The sequence below is a fragment of the Drosophila navojoa genome, chromosome 4 (genome assembly GCF_054131105.1).
Source record: "Drosophila navojoa isolate 15081-1374.11 chromosome 4, UAZ_NAV_1.0, whole genome shotgun sequence".
NCBI lineage: Eukaryota > Metazoa > Arthropoda > Insecta > Diptera > Drosophilidae > Drosophila > Drosophila navojoa.
Genome location: NC_142892.1, coordinates 16722056 through 16740298, shown reverse-complemented (window position 1 = coordinate 16740298; position 18243 = coordinate 16722056). Strand labels below are relative to the sequence as shown.

General features: G+C 35.2%; 1 protein-coding gene across 4 annotated transcripts in view; it reads right to left on the bottom strand.

Annotated features, from left to right (window-relative positions):
• The window catches only part of LOC108651980 (uronyl 2-sulfotransferase homolog pip), a 52902-nt gene that overhangs the window by 21722 nt on the left and 12937 nt on the right, over positions 1 to 18243 (bottom strand). For all 4 annotated transcript variants that reach the window (XM_018101945.3, XM_030386794.2, XM_089259011.1 and 1 more), the window contains exon 2: positions 1251 to 1417. In XM_018101945.3, the coding sequence (XP_017957434.1) occupies positions 1251 to 1417 (167 nt within the window). The remainder of the gene's footprint in view (positions 1 to 1250; positions 1418 to 18243) is intronic.

Sequence of the window (18243 nt, the reverse complement as noted above, 5' to 3'; positions counted from 1 at the left end):
GTAAAACAGAAAATGTTGGACTGCAGCAGAGATCAATCTCTAGCTTAATCCAATGCCCTTTCAACATCACTCAGGCTGAAGCAAATATACTACATTATGCTATTTATTAAATAGTATTTAAAGCAATATATATGTATATTTACTTATGAATAATTGAATTATTATTTATATAAACATATAATATATTAATTTGTAATAATAATGCCAAACAATAGCATTTACTGTCATCTAATTATTTATTATTTATTTGCAGTCAAATTTAAGCACTTCCATACAAATTTCTGCCCAATAATAGAAATAAAATTTTCAATTGAAAGCAAATTATTTTATATATTCAAATAATATGAAACGATTTAATTTATTCATCTGGCTTTAAGCATATTTAATATCTATTTAGCTGCATATTCTATGGCCTAGCATAATTCACAATTTCCGCAGCTTAAAAACTAAAAGCTTATGAATATTTACTAATTGAATTAATAAATATAAATATGTATGCATGTATATATTTATAAATTCTTTAAAAAGCTGCATCATTTATCCCTATATATGTATATACATATATGCATTCGTTTATGTTATTTGGTTTGAGAATAAAATAAACATGTTCGCATGCTTAACGCATGTCAAAAGGTTAAACTGCCGTTTGGAATGCCATGAACTAGACCCCTTTAGGGAAAAACTGTGCGCTGGCATAAGCTAAATAATTCATAAATATAGTGGAATATGAAAAATAGATGTACATATATGAGGATTATTATAAATTGGGCTCCAATACACATAGCTCCGACATATTTATTATGCTCATTTTAATTGAGCTCATCTGTCTGTGTGTTTGTATTTGGGTTTTTGTCATAATTTATGCATGTATTAAGAGTTGCGCTCTAATTTGGCTTAAAACATTCAACTAATTTATGGCTGGCCAGCGAAATACATTGCTGCACAGAAAGTGTTAACAAAGAGGCATTTTGCCGCTTTGTTTATGGCCCGGGTCAGTGTGGTCATTAAAAATCAATTGGGCGTAGCCGCAGCGCTGCATTTGCGTTTGCGTTTGCGTTCGCTTTGAGCTTCCTGTGCTGGAAGGGCTCACATCCGTTAGCTGCATCTGATAGACTGCAGCTGTAACTGTATCTACGCATGCACAATCGAGCGAAAACTTTGACACAGTTGAAGCCTTTTGGCCGTCCGGCCTTGTCTCTGACAACAGCCCCGATGCGTTTTGCATTTAGATTCGTATCTTGGCTACTTACTGCCCGCATCATGGCCGCTTATGTGATTGCCAGTTAGTCCCAGGGCCGAGAATTCGGATGGCTGCAGCTTCACCTCCATCTCCTTCAGACGGCTGTTCAATTTGTTTGTGTGCATGAACAGAAAGAAGGTGCACGATATGGCCAGCAATGCAATCAGCTCCACAGACCTGCACAAAGAGAGAGAAAGAGAGAGAAAGAGAAACGAATTAATGATTGAAACATTGTTAGCCAAAAGGTTAGCCTAAAGCGTTCTATTTATAGAAACGTAAAGCTTTTGTAATTTACGCCAAATTGGTTTTTAGCAGCTATTATTTCATTTACACTTCGAATCGCCGTCACACACAGACCGGCGATGCTCACACAACTCCAACGCCAACTCCAGCTCCAGCTCCTCTCCAAGTGCGCGCTCTTGGCCTTTTGAATGACCCAACACTGGCCCCACTACCGCCCCCATGGCGAAAACTACAAAGTATGCGCTGTGACAACATTTAATTAAGTTCTGACAAGCCAAAACAAAGCAAAACAAAGCAAAACAAAACAGAAAGGCAAAACAAGGGGAGCACTGCAGCAAAAGAAAGCAACTATAATACAAGAAATTAACAAACAAAATGGAAGGAGACGGTGCGCAACAGCAGAGACGGCACTGTACAGTGGCTGCCAAAAAAATTGGTTATAAAGGCAGTCGACATAGGATTTCTAAGAATAGAATTCAACTGCTGTTGATAACGCTGAGATAAGAAAATCATATAAATATAAATAAAAAGAAAGAAAAGAATATAAATAAAATAACAAGAAAAATATTTGATATTCGCTAAGAAATCGCCTTAGGTTTACTGTATGAAACCTTATGTAAGACTTTCTGTATGATTAGCTATATAAATTGGCCGCACGTAGCTCTGAACTGGAGCCCAGAAATAACAAGAGATATTACGTTTTGTTAAGTTGTTTTGGCTTTCGTTTGCCTATTACGCATATTTGTCGAATCTCTATAAGGCATATTTAATATATCATGTAAAAGCTAACAGTCCATAAGTAAAACACGTGATTCATGTGGATCAACTGAGTATATAAGGAATGATGAATATATAAATAAAATGAAATATAATATATGTATGTGTATTAGATTAAATACGTGTGATATATGTAAGAGCTGATATATTACTCTACATGAGCTATATCAATTAATTGATCATAATTTTATATTATAATGTCTGTATAGACTTTTACAGAAAATTTACTTTATATATTTATAATAAAATATTTATATATTATAATAAATCTTATTTATATGCATAATATATATGATTATAATATATATATGTAGTGAAATAAATAAAGACATAATATTTTGAATACTATTCAATAATAATATGTTTTATATATATAATAATATATATTAATAATATATGTATATAATATATGCACATGTTTTACTAATTATTAAAACGCATCAAACTGAATTATTTTTATTTATAAAAATCCTCATTTAAATTTGACTATCTCTTGCTGAATACATCTATACATATTATTAATTTTTTGATATATGTATATTTTTTTTATATTCAAAGTACTTGAAGCAAAAAAAAAACTTTTCAGGCAATGAACCAAATGGTTGGCTGCGGCTCTTGCCATAGGGGCTAAGCTGGTCGCCGCAGACCGGAAGGAGCATCTAATTGGCCTCTATATTACTTCTATTTTTTTGTTTTACAATTTTTTCTTTATTTTGTATGCCGTCTGTATACTTTTTGAAACATTTTTCGCTGCTTATTTTGTTTTGCTATTTTATATATTCTCCATTCTGTTGGCTTGATAACAAAACAAAGCTAACAAAGCAACAGCAAAAATAAACCAAGTCGAAATTGCAATGCAAACTGTTTTCTTTGGGCAACTTTTTTAATGCAGCTGTCGAGGAATCACAAAAGAAAAAAAAAATTGAAAAAAAATTAAAAGCAAAATATTTTTTACTGTTTGCTTTTGTTGGCATAAATCTACCGGCAGATAGCAGCAGCAGCAGCAGCAGGAGCAGGAGCAGCAGCAGCAGGAGTAGGAACAGCAGCAACAGAAAATAAAATAAGCAAAGGTAAAGAAAAACGCTGGAACAACTAGTATCAAAATAATAATGACAATAAATGCGGCTATAGGAAAAAGGAAAATGAAAAAAAAAAGAAAAGATAGAAAGAAAAGAAAATGCTAGGCAGAGTTTTGTAAAGTTTTGTCTACCAACATTTGTTGTTGTTGTTATTGTTGTTGGGTCAGTTGCTGACTTAGTTTTCATCAGGTGCAAAAAGTAATTTATTTCAAATGACTGAGCCGAGGTTGAAAGTGGAGCCAGCACACAGCTTGGAGCCGCTTTGGTAAGTGGCAAGTGCATATAGCCGAAGCCGAACGCCTGCTTCAAATCAGAGACGCTAGAAGCGAAAGGCTGACTTTCATGTGGCCAGACGACAGTCGGACAGTCGGAAGGTCTGGCAGTCTGTCAGTCTGGCAGTCAAATGAAATGTATCTGACGGATACACCGTCACCGGCATGGCCAAGAGGCGTTTTTACTTTTTGGCCACCTGCTGTGCGCACTTAGCTTTAGTTCTGGTCGTGGGTGTTTATTTCATTAGCCGAGCATGCTACAGTTGATGCCAAAAGTTTGCGTACCAAAAAACATTTTACTTATGCATGCGACTGAGTGAATGTTTTGTTTGACGACAATGCACGACACCAATTCACTCCCTCTCTTTCACTATATCTCTCTCACTCTCTTAGTGCGCCAACTTATTGTTAAAGTTGACACTAAAGTGCGCCGCAAATCCCACTTAAGAGCTGCTTCTCAGATGTCAGCCACGCCTGCACGCCTCCCAAACGCCCGCAGCAACTTTAACTTGTTGTTTTGTTCAGCATTTTTGTTCTGTTCTCTTTTTCTTTCTCTCCCTCTCTCTCTCTCGTTTGTTCAGAAATTTATTGACATTTTGTTTCTGCTTCGCGCCCCCAAAGGGCCGCATGGCGTGTAAATGCCGAAAGTTATGTGATTATTAAAATAATTTTACGTGACTGCGTCGATTTCATTTTCGGACATCGCAGTCAACACATTGTGCCGACTCCAACAATTCGACTTTTCGGATTCTGTGTGGATTCCAGTTTCAGTTTGAGTTTCCAACTGCCAACTGCCAACTACCAGCGGGCCAACTGGCCAACTGGCCAACTGGTGACGGCCAACTGGTGACTGCAGTTCGTTTGCTGCCACGTACCACATGTGCCTGCCATTAGGGAGCTACACTTGGTTCGTTAGCGTTTTTTGTGTATGCCTGCGAGACGAGCTCTATTTCTGTTGCTATTTCTATTTCTATTCCTACTTCTCTCTCTATTTTATATATATGTGTTGGGGATCGTGGGAGTAGCGCATGGCGTTGTTAACTATACCGATGAGCGTGAGCACTGCGAAAAATTAAATGCACGACTCGAGGCGAATCGTAGGACAATAATTATGCGTTAATGTCAGACAAAATAAATAAATAATAAAAAATGTATAATAAATGTATATAAAAAATGTCTTCTTTAATATTCTATTGGCTGTAAGGTAGCCGATAAAAAAATACTGTAATACTGAAAATACTAAAAGAATAAGGAATAACAAAAAAATATATATTTTTATTGAATAATAATATGTATTTGTCGAAAAAATTAATTTTAAAAAATAATATTATATTTAAATAATATTAAAAGTTTTAGAAATTAATATTTGATTGAACTTGCATTAAAAATAAGCATTAAAAAATAAATTATATATATAAAACAAATTTTGAAAGTTAAAAGTTTTTAAAAATTATATTTAAAAAAATTAAAAAAAAAAACTCAATAATAAAAAATTGTAAAAATATAATGAAATATATTTAAAAAATTCTTCTATAGTTTTTTATTTATTAAAATTTATTTATTTTTTTTTTATTATTATTATTTTACATAACTCAAATAAAAGTGTAATTCTTTTTTATGAAGATTTGCCAATATACAAGTATTTGCTTATTATTTATTTATTTAAAAAAAAAATTATAATTATTTTAATCCTCCATATCGCCAACTTCTAATAAAATTAACTCAATTAGAAATATTTCCTATCTAATTATTATAACTGTAACTGAAACAGTTTCCTTAAGTGATCCGCAATCAATTTAAGTGAATCGAATGGCAAATTTATTTAGAAATCATGCCAAGAACCAGCTCGTGAGTCGATGGCTTGCAAATCAGTTCCCCTCAACCCTGCCCCTGCACCTGCCCCTCCCCCTGCACACAACACTGAAATGGCGCACGCCTTTCACTTCCAGTGTTGCCTAAGTGAACGAAAGAAATAATAGAAAAAATCGAGAAAAAGAAAAGAGCTAAGCGAATGGCAACAGCAACAGCAGCAACAGCAGCAGCAGCAACAGTTGCCGCATGCAAATTGCTCGCCATTTCCGTTCATTGTCGTTTATACGTAAGCACAACTGCATCATAAATAATTTAATTAAATGATGGTAAATTTTCCAACTAATCAAACTGTAAAGCTGCACAAACGGCAGTCAACAAATTGTGGCACGTTGTCCATTAGAAACGATACACACACACACACATACACACATACAGCTCAACTAGTTAGTTGCAGTTCATGTGTGCAGCCCGGCGCAACGATAATTCCCGTAAATTGACAAAAATTTATAAGTCATTTCTTGACTTGCGCATTCGCTCAAGCATTTTGCGCAATCTTTATTGACCCAAATGGCGATGCCACACACGCAGCGTGTGGCTTTAGTTTCAGCATCTGCTTAAGCCTCTGCTCAGGCTGCGGCATCGCCGCTGCACTTGCATCAGCTTCAGCTTCAGCTTTAATTTCAATCGCAGCATCAATAAATATTGACATTAGCCACGGCTTTAGTTTCTGTTTCGACTTTTGCTTTTGCTTTAGCCTTTGCTTTAGCATCTGTTTCATTTAGGTTTATATAAAGCTTGTGCATTGACAACAGTTTCTGGATTTAGCTTTAGCTTGTCATCAGTTTACGTTTTTAATGCAGCATCGTTTTAAGCTATAGCTAAGCTTCTGCTTAGACAACGGTTGTTGTTGGCTTTAGCTTGAGATTCAGTATTGGCATGAGTTTTAGCTTTAGCTTCTCCAGCTACTAAACTTTAGCTAAACTTCAGCTTTGATTCAGTTGCCTTTGGCTTTAGCTTTAAATTCAGTATTGATATCAGCTTTAGCTTTAGCTTCTTCAGCTGCTATAGCTTAAATTCAGCTTTGATTCAGTTTCTTTTGGCTTCAGCTTGAAATTCAGTATTGATATCAGCTTTAGTTTTAGCTTTTTCAACTGCTATAGCTCAACTTCAGCTTTGATTCAGTTGCCTTTGGACTTAGCTTTAAAACCTGTATTAAGATCAGCTAAAGGGTTGTTCAGCTGCTATAGCTAAACTTCAGCTTTGATTCAATTTCTGTAGGCTTTAGCTTTAAATTCTGTTATGAGATTAGCTTCACCTTTAGCTTCTTCAGCTGATATAGCTTAAATTCAGCTTTGATTCAGTTTCTTTTGGCTTTAGCCTTAAATTCAGTATTGATATCAGCTTTAGTTTTAGCTTCTTCAACTGCTATAGCTCAACTTCAGCTTAAAGATCAGTTGCTGTTGGTTTTAGCTTGAGATTCAGTATTGATATCAGCTTTAGCTTTAGCTTCTTCAGCTGCTATAGCTCAACTTCAGTTTTGATTCTGTTGCCTTTGGACTTAGCTTTAAATTCAGTATTAAGATCAGCTTTAGCTTTGGCTTGTTCAGTGCCTATAGGTCAACTTCAGTTTTGATTCAATTTCTATTGGCTTTAGCTTTAAATTCAGTATTGATATCAATTTTAGCTTTGTCTTCTTCTTCTGCTATAACTTAACCTCAGCTTTGATTCAATTTCTTTTGGCTTCAGATTCAGTATTCTTCTGCTGCTGCAGCTATTGACAACAGCTGCAGCTCTAACTCTTGCATCGTCTTTAATTTCAGAGTCAGCATCGCCCTAAGTTTCAGTTTCACTACTGGCATTCGCTTCAGCTTCACCTTTAACATCGCCTTCGGCTTTAGCTTCAGCTTTCGCATTAGCTCTGCATTAGCTTTGGTATCGACATTAGTTTCGGCTTCAGCTTCAGCTTCAGCTTTGTCATCAGCTTCAGCTGAAAGTAAGGCTGAAGCCTCAGCACTGACATTAGCTGCTGCCTCAGTTTCTGCTGCAATTGCAGCCTCGACTTTAACTTCAGTTTCAGCATAGATATGAGGGTTTAGCTTTAGCTTTGACATTAGTTAAGTTTGCAGATTTCTTGACAGCTTCAGCAACTAGAATATTTAACTTTAGTTATATAATATGTCTTATCTTTTACTTCAGCATTGCTTCAGATTCCATCCAATTCAACCTCAGTTCAACTTTGACTTCAGCTTCTGTTTTTAGCATGGATATCAGCTTCTATTCTTGCCACTGCTTAATCTTAAGCTTTTGTTTTTCTATCAACTTCATTTCCATATTGAGTAACTCTAAGTCTTAGCATCATCAGTTAGCTTACATCAGTTTTCTCATACACCCCATCTTCTGCTTCAGCATCCACGTCAGCTTCAGCTTCAGCTTCAGCTGCCGGCTCTACCGCAGCCACAGCCGCAGCTTCAGCGCCTGAAGCAATCAATAGACACTCGAACTCATTAGACAAGTTTCGAAAGGTGTTTGAACCCGGCTTCGATAGTTAAATTTATTGGCCCGCTGGCTGTGGCGTTCTTCGAGTGGCAGCGGCAGCTGTAGATCAGGTTGAAAGAACTCGGCGTGGTCAAAAAAGAATTATGAATATTGAGTATTTGCACACGGCCCTGACTTTGACCGTTGATTCTATTTGGCCATTAGCAGCCAGCCAAAGAACCAAGCACTTGGCCATGACATAATCAGCGAGTGGCAGCGGCTTGAGCTGCGTCTCTTCATAACTAGTTTGGCCCCGCGGGTCAGGAGGATGATTTGGCTTATTTGATATGCGTAAAGTGAAAAAGATAAAATAAAAAATCTATATAAAAGTAAATTAACCTTTGTTCAACAACAGAAGTTCAATAAACTTTACGACTTTGAATTTTGGCATTTGTTTTTTTTTTCCTGCTCGCTTGGCTGCAAACCTTTCGCTTGACTTCGTATAATTATGGCTAGTTCATTATGGCCAATTGCCATTCGCTATTGTCAACTGGTTTCAGTTTAATGAGGCCTACGGACTGCTGTTTCGCAATGTCTGTGTGAAAGGCGGGTCGCTAAGGTCGCGCCACGAGAAGTGCATAGAGCTAAAGCTGTAACCGTTATCTAGTAACTGCGCCAGGTGTCGAGGTCAGTCTAGGGTCTTGCGATAGATCCATGCAAGCTGTGAGAATATTGCGGAATAGAAACAACTCGCACAGAGAGATAGCTCAGACTCAAAGACGAAGCTGAGGAAAGCAAAGACGCAAACAATTTATTATGTGATAAGAACGGCATTGCAAAGAAAACGGAAATACCTCTTTTCTTTACTTTTATATTCTCCAATTTCTAGCTAAGAAATGCATAGAACAGAGCGAGGCTATACATATATATTTTTTTGGTAATTTGACTAGGGTTATTTGACCCACTGCAAGAAAACGAACTTGGCCACAGTAAATTTACCCAAGGCAAGCCAAACAATGGAAAACACTTTTGCTATTTTTCTTTTACCTCAGCGGGCACTGAAAATTTCCCTGAGTTTTGTTGATTTTTGGCTGTTTTTCGTTCACATTTATGACAATTACTTTGTTGCGGTAATTGTGGTTAGATTTGAGATGTTGATTTGTTTTTAAATGCCCTCAGTGTTTTGTTATTAAAATAAACACTCCAAATTTATATATGGCATTGGATTTTTGTGAAATGAAATGAAATTAAAATAAACAAAATTGCAACAGTTTGTCAGCTCAGACCCGAAGATTTTTGGCCTCTCTGGCGTTGTTTATTTATTTCAATTTTTTTTCTGTTTCTCTGCAGACTTCAATTAAATCATATGCCAAGCGCTGTTGTCTTCATGCAGCATAAAATTGTTGTATTTGTCATTGTTGTTAGTCGAAGCTGTTGTTGTTGTTGTTGTTGTTGTTGTGTAGCTACTTATACAATAACTAAGTCTCGGCCTAGTGCAAAATAAAGCAAACAGCCGACTGAAGAAGACGCGAAACCATAACAAAACCTAAAAAACAATTGCGTAAAAAATTCACATGCCTCGAGCCGCTGCTCTCTGAGATTATACAACTTTCTAATCAAAACAAGCATTACATTATTATTATTTGTATTATTTTTAATTTGTTATTTCTTACTCTGTACACACTATTTATAGTCTGCTTGCTGTGTGTATTTATTTATCTGCTCGCTGCTCGCTTTGATTTCTCGATGCCAACTCAATTGATTCAATTTGAGCTGCAGCGCTTTTTGTCAGATTTTCCTCTGTCTCTCTCTGAATTTCAGATATCTTACCGGTTTCTTACGCACTTTCGGCCCAAACTCGGTCAAGTTGTTGTTCATTTTGATTTTTTATTTTTTTATTGCAGCCACAGAGAATGGCAGTGTGAGCGAGAGAACAAGACAGAGAGGGGGAGAGAGAGAGGCACGTAGAACGTTTTAATTACAATTGGCCCACTTTTGCTGTACTGAGATTTTTCGTGTACAGCTGAACGGAGTCGATGCTGCTATCAGATCCGAGTTAATAGTTTAATTGCCATAGAAACTTGCCCAAAAGCGCATTGGGGAATTGCTACATGTACTGCCAGCCAGCCGCCGTTTAATTGTAGGCTCCTAAGAATTTCGAGAGCACGTCAAGCCCATTGCAATGAAACTCTGTCTACTTTTCCAAATAGCTCAAAAATTTTATATGAAAAGATGACATATTTCTGGAGAATTGAGAAAGCTCTCTCTCTCTCTCTCATGTCTGGCTGTCAGCTAAATGCTTGAGTTGCTGTATAGCTTCTAGGAATTGATAATCTTTTTTATGGATGTTATGAAAAGTTCATAAGAGCTGCTGAGAGGCAAGCAGGAGAAGTTGTTTACCTATTATATGAAAATTATAGGAAAATTACATACAGTGAGTAGAGTCGATCCGAGTTAGTTGTAGAGGAGTTTTATAACTTGAACTCATTGAATATTTGGGTATATTGTCTTTGGGAATATTTATGTTAAAATCAGAAAGAAGCTTATCAGACTCTACAAAGCATAAATATTTCTGATTAAGGCTGAAGTTTCTATATCCATGAAAGTCTGTCTGACTGTCTTTGTCTGTTTGTCTTTCTGTCTGTATATTAATTTATTTGTCCTTTGCCTTTGTCTGTTTATTTGACTGTTTGTCTGTCTTTCCGTTTGTCTGTTCCTTTGTCTGTCTTTCTGTCTTTCCGTTTGTCTGTCTGTTTGTCTATCTGTCTGTCGATTTGTTTGTCTGTTTGTATTCATATATCTGTCTGTTTGTCTTCCTTTAATCCATATGTTCGTCAGTTAAGTCATCCATCCATCTGAGAATCTAGCCATACATTATAAAAGCTAATCCAGCTTTTGAAGCAATGCTTCATATATCAAAAATCTATTCCTATAAAATATATTAATAAAGTCTAAACAGAAAATATTGATGCAATAATTGTAATATTTTCTCTAAGTAGATTTCAAGGCATTTCTCAGCTGTACATTCCTTTAAATTTATATTTCCACAAATCCCTATTTATACATTCCCAGATTTCTTATTGACTTTTCTGAAAGAAATCTTGCAATAACTTCACTTGGCTTACATTCCAGAAGCACTCGCCTCTCATTCATAATTTTACAATAATAATTGCAATACTAAAACGCAAATAATAATGGAGAAATGTTCATTAGGCGCGCATTAGCATAAAACACAAAAGTTAATGACTTTTTGGCATTGAAGCGTTAAGCCCAAATGGCCAAAATGTATAATCAAAACATAATGTCTAATCAGTTTATGAATGCGATTATTGTAATGAGCTGAGCAGCGAGTCTCCCCCAAGCTGGACATGACATGGCGAGGCGAACGACAGCCAACGGATTTCGGAATGCTCTTGGCGCCTGTGCAACAACAGTTACAATTTGTATACGTATTATTACATGTGTAGCCGGTGCAGGCGCTGTTAGCCAAAGTAGCGTTAAACACGCACTTGGTTCAAGTTGAACGTGCCAGCTAGTTAGTGAAGCATGCTACATTGCTCTCGCCCTCTCTCTCCCTCTCCCTCTCTCTTTCTCTGTTCATGGCATGACAGTTGCATATCCATCAGCTGCTGTTGAAATATTTCACGTATCTAATAGAACGTGATCTCATAAAAACGGCAACGGGCCAGAGCGTCTAGCATAATATGCTTGTTGCATGCTCTCCATTTGATGATTTCATGAATCCATGATTTCGGATTCGGGCTGATTTTGGGAAAGTCTTTGATTCGCAAGAAGAAATGCAAAAAAAACAACGAAAATCGATCAATAGCTGCGGTTTTTTTTTTCCACGCTGCGACTTTCAATCACCAAGCCGCGTGCAACATGCGTTGCAACGTTGCAATATGCAACACTCCGTTGAGGCCGCCGATTCAGATTAGCGACAAATTGTTTTTTCCAACTGCTTTCGTTCACACAATCTCAATCGTAGCGACACTCACAGTCACAGCTCCACTCGGAGTCACAATCGCAGTCATAGTCAGATTCAGAGTCACAGTCACAGTCAGAGTCATGGTCATTGAATAAAAGTGTCAATCTGGCCAACGTCATCATTAGCTGTCACACTGCCAGCATCATTATCATCTTGGCAATCATTATGATCAGCAAGTTGAACGTCTTTAAAGACAATTCTCGCAATTGTTTCAACTGCGTTTTTCTTTTTCTTTCACAATGAATGGAAAGTAACTCACGTTGAGTGAATATTTATACTCAAATAGTTTTGTTGGTTTGAATATACATATATATGAAAATAAATGGGCTATGCAAAGAAATGAAAATATGCAGAGATATTTAGAGATTCTTTATTTATATCTACAACCAAATATCTACTTAATCCAATTTTATAAATACAAATGTGCCTGCTTTATATTATGGAGTATATGTTAAACAATTTAATTAATAATAAAATAATACATTAAATCACAAATTTAAATGAAAAGAAAGGTCTATTATAATGAATGATCGATAATAATAAAATCTGATGCGCTATGAACTATTTTAATTGTTTTAGTCAAAAAGCATAATAAAATTTCTAAATAAAAACTATTAAGCATATCAGCATTTTTAAAATATTTATTATTTTGTTATTTATTTATGTTATTTATCACGTTTTTATTTTATTTATTATTTAATTTTTATTATTTATTATTTATTATTTATTTATTTTATTTATTATTTATTTTATTTATTATTTTTTTATTTCATTTTTATTTATTTAATTTATTTATATTTATTTATTTTATTTATTATTTATTTATTTTATTTATTATTTATTTTTTATTTAATTTATTTTTTATTTATTTTTTATTTATTTATATTTTTGTTACAAAGAATTATTTCGAAATAACAAGTTTAAAGCCAGAGCGAAAAAAGGCTTGCCTTCAGGCAAGTTTATAAAATACAAATTTGAACTTTTTTGGTGTTAGATAAAAATATTTAAAGTATTTATTTACTTTATTAAAATATAGATATTTAAAGTAGTCGCATTTGTATATATCAAATTACACTTGTTAAAATATTTAATTAAATAAAATTTATAATGTTTACATACATTCTATGCCATTTTCATGTTTGAAAAATAACAATTTAAATTTACTTTATAGAATATAGATATTTAGAACAGTCACATTTGTTTACATCAAATTTGTAGCTATATAAAGTATTAAATATAATTTATGAAATATAAATACTTAGAGCAGTCGCATATCCAATTTCATGTTTTGCAAAATATATTAAATTCAATTTAATAAAAAACTGCTAGACATAAAAATTCCCACACACATCAATTAAAAAAAAAAGATAATAATTATAATTATACAAAAATATATAAATAATTAATTTCAGGTCAAATGATATGCATACAATATGTTTATGGGATTTCACAACAAATTGTTATACGAGTACGTCTGGCCAGGGCTAGTCACGAGACTTGGAGCTACCTGTTAACCGGCTGCCACGTGATGTGGCAACGCGACTCTGGGTCGCCTCATTTATAAAAACGCCGTCTAACCCATTTTCGTAGTTTTTATACTCATGTGAAAACGTGAAGTGTAGTGCTTCATTTGGTTTGGATTAGTGCGCAGCTCCCGTAATTAAGTTGTAAAATCTATGTACGTGCGGTTTCCTCAAGTGTGCCCCATAAAGTCCTAAGTACACAACAACAAGTGGAGAGGGGCGAAGTGGAAAAGGGAGAGGGGAGAGTGTCGAGTGGGCCGTGTATAAACCAAATATATGTATATATATAAACTTGTGTCCAAATATTTAACTGCAAATTCATGAGCAGCAACATTTCTCTAGCACCGTCCCCTCGTCCACCGCGTAGAGTAGGTGTTGCTGTGCATGCAGCGTGCAAACGTTTGCAGCGCCCCTCGCTGCTTGTTTTGTCAACGATTAACACACTCTAATTGTCATTTGTTTTTGGCTTCTCGCTGCTGCTCACTATGAGGGCAACATTTGTATTTAGTATTTTTTTTCTGTTGCGGCCTTCATAGCGCTCTTAGCTGACACAATTAGCAATTTTAATATTGTTCACATAACTCAGCGTGTTGTTTATGTGTGCCTGTGTATTTGTGAGTGAGTGTGTGTGTGTGGGCTACAAATTTTCTAATCAGATGTGTGTGCGTGTGCTAAACTGTTTGTCGACTCTGAGCTTAATTGTAAACAATTAGCGATTCTACTCGTTGTTTGCAGAGGCTGTCAGCGTCATATTTGCGATCTGGGCGAAGGTAAACCTTAAAGCGGACAAACAGAAATTGGAGTAAATGTAATTCACAGGATGGCTAAATAGATGAAGTGGGAACTGAAATTGTAATGGTCATAAAAATGGTTAGAAGTGGCCAGAAACCTGAAGGTGTTAGGCTTTATTTGGAAGCCACAATCACATATTGAGTAAGGAGTAGTATATCATTAAAATGTCAGAAAAATGTAGGGCCTATGAATGCATAAATTGAAATTTTAAATTTTATTTGATATCTTTATCTCTTTAAAGTTTTGCTTATATTTTTTTAAATGTATTTTTAATATTTTGCATATATTTTCTACGTTTTTATTATTTATGTTATTTTATTTGCATTTGTTACATATTTTATCAAACGTTCAAATTAAATAACTTTTCACATATTTCAATTACTTTATTTTTTCATATATTCAGTTGTGTTTTCTTTTTCTATTTGTTTTTTTTTTTAAATTTATTTTTAATTAAATATATATTTTTTATTACTATCAGACGTTCAAAGAATTCTTATTCAATCAAAAATCTTTCCATACATTATCTATTTATTTGTGTTTTATTTTTCTTTATTTTATTTTATTATTTTTAATTTTATTATTATTATTATTATTATTATTATTATTTTATTTTGTTTATTGCTAACAGACGCTCAAAGAATTCTTGTTCATACATTATGTTTTTATTTGTGTTTTCCATTTCTTTGACTTTTTTTTGCGTAAAAATGTGTACTAAATTTTTTATCTTAATAAACTTTAGTTAAAATATTATTATTATTTTTTTTTTTTGTATAGTTTTATTTTTCCAATAATTATTAATTTTTTATTATTTTGCTCATTTTATTATTTTTTTCTTATATTTATTTTGATATGCATTTAAACGTTATACAATTCATGTTGTTTTATATTTACACACTTTAATAGTTTAATTTAATATTAGCTTACAATGCCGAATGAAGGCAATGTTAAATTCGTAATAAAATTGAAGCCGAACTGACTTTATTGTGATATTTATAGATTTCTATATCAGAGCTTCCACTAAACTAACCATTAGTTGTGTTCATATAGCAGCTTCAACATAAGTCAAGGTCTCCGCCTATAAAAATCATGATTTATATCTATATACTAACATGTATATTTTTTATAAATCAATAAAATCTCACTTCAATCGGTTAAAGATATCTGCTTGCCCGACTTATCCCCTCATGTTAAGACGATTTGGGCTTCACGCAAAAATCTTATTAAATAGCCAAGAGCAGCGTAGATGTTGTTCATCTCTGCTCTTTAAGTTGTCAGCAGCAGCAGCAACAGCAGCAGCAACAGCAACAGCAGCAACAACAACAACAGCAACAGCATTAACTGACAACAGCAACAGCGCAACTGGGCAAATCCGAATTGCACTTCAGGCCACGGCCACGCCCACGGGCCAGTAAAATTTACCTAAGTAGGCTGCTGTTTTTGCCAGCTCTTGAATTGGCCAGAGGCAGCCCATTTCGCAGCTACAGGAATCGCTGTGCAGCTTAATTCGGTTGTGCGGAGCACAGAGGATTTTGCGGATTGCGGATGCGGATGTTTCGTGTGGTCGCCTAGGCGAAAGACTTTGCCATGTGCCAGAGTGCAATTTACTCAAAAGTTTTACGCGTTTTCCTGCCTCAATATGTGGCAGGGGCGCGAAAAGCGTTCAAGACAAAAAAACACTGCTAGAGTGTATGTGTGTGTGTGTGTGTGAGAGTGTCGGTGTGTGCGCGTCACGCCCACTTTTTGACTTGGCAGCAGCACGTGCTGCTTGCAGCGAATGTTAATAACATTTGCTGGCAACAACAATGGCAACAGTAAAGCGAAATTTACGCACTCGACGTTTGTTGTTGCTGCTGCTGCTGCTGCTGTTGCTGTTGTTGTCGTCGCTTCCTTTAACGAGCTCATCCTTGTTGCAACCAGCGTACGTGCCACGCCCCGCACATAGCCAAAGCCAGACACTGGCATCTTCTGCTTACTTTTACTACTTGACGCTGTCATTTGCGGCATTGCAATTAATTTTTGCTTGCTCTCTGTCAGTGTGTGTGTGTGCGATTGTGTGTGTGTGTGTTGGTTGTAGATTTTAGGTCAGGATGCTGGCATGCAGCTCGGCACACTAATTTCTGATCTCAGCCATAGCCTTGAGAACAACAAGAAACTTGTCAAACGCTACTCATTTAACGCCTGCATGCCGTTCAGCTATACAGCAAGGATATAGAGCGGGATGCAGAGCGGGATGCAGAGCGCTATACAAAGCTGGCTACAGAGCAGCTGGAGGCTTGTGGCACAAGCTTTCAATTATAGCCCGGTTAGCTGTTTGGGCCCAGATAAGCGCATGCCATGCATTACCATTATCAATTGAGCTCAGCTGCAGCGAGCTTTAAGCGTGCTGAATTGATTATCGAAATTGCACTTTGCTGCCCATAAATGAGTCCTGAACAGAACTTTAATTACTTAGCAGTCGCTGTTTTTGCAATTTCCTCTTCATTGACTGGCGGAGCTTCAATATTTTTGCCAAAAAAAAAATAAAGAAAAAGAAAAACATAATCGTGCATGTCTTCAGCTTTCGCCATGTGCTGCTGCAGCTGTCCGCCCACAAACTAGACTCCTAACAATTAGCATAAATGCATATTACAGAGAGTGGGAGAGAGAGAGAGGGAGGCGAGAGTAAAGCAAAATAAAGGAAAAGCTGCTAAGGAAAATTGCTTAATTAATTTCCAGGCGATTGGCATAAAATTGAAAGCATGCGAGTTGCGAGCTCTGCAAATAAAATTTAATTTTTAATGCAACTTAGACTCTGTTTTTGTGTGTGTGTGTGTGTGTGTGGGCAGCAACTCCCTTGGGACGCACTCTGTTTGATATTTTTATATGCAAGTTGTGTGTGTGTGTGTGTGAAGCAAAACGAGTTGCAGACGCTGACGACCTACTTTAAAGCCTTCGCCTGGCAAGGCGGGCGTCAGCTGCCTCTGCCTCTGTCTGCGCCTCAGCTACTGCCTCTGCCTGCGCCTCTGCTTGGAAGCTGGCGCCACTTTCTTTGGCGTCCCGTTGACTGGTTGACACCAATTTGAATGGCAAGTTTTCAGTTTTGGATCGCTCGCACAACTTAGGCACTTTATGCCATTATGCCAAGACTCTATTGCAAATAATCGCCTTTTTCTGCAGCAGGCATAATGCCAGCCGACTTTCCTGAGGCGCAACTGCCGGCGTTTGTCGAGCACAGAGAGCATTAAATTGAAATCATTTTTTTTTCCAGCTGCAATCAAGTAAATTATCAATTTACACACCGTCTAAGATCTCATTTCCTCTCACTTTTGCCGCAGGCCAATTTTCTAGGGAAAAGTGTGTGTGTGTGTGTGTGTGTGTGTGTGCTCAAAGAGCATTGAATGGGCGTTAATCTTAGGTGAAAGCCTGTTTAATAATTATAGCGGGAAATGCGTTGATTCAAGGCTATAGAAGATCTATATCATATCAAAAAAAAAAAAAAAAAAAAAATGGTTATTCAATAAATATAAGAAACAACAAATTATAAACCAATTAGAGTTGATTCGACGTCAGGAAAATCTAAAACCTATTTTCAATTAAACGTTATATAAAGTAGAAAATTGTATACCAATCAGTGTTGATTTCAGTGTGTGTAATCTTTTATAAAATTTATATTTATAAATCTTATTTTTAAAATATAAATTTAATAAAAATAAATAGTAAATCATAATATGCTCTATAGTCAATTTATTGTATTATTTATATGTGAAAGAATAAAAAATGCTATTTATAGAAACTGAAACGAACAAAGCAGAACGACGCTACGTATACTTAACTGATAAAAATATATCTAAAAATATTTTCATTTTATTATAGGTTTTTTATTATTTATTATTATTTATATATTTGTTTATATATTACCTAATTTAGTATTCATATATTCATTTATTTCATTATTTATTTAAATATATCTTTATTTATATATTTATTTATATATTTGTTGATCTATTTATTTCTTTATTGATCAATAAGTAAATGAATAAATCAATCAATAAATATGTAAATA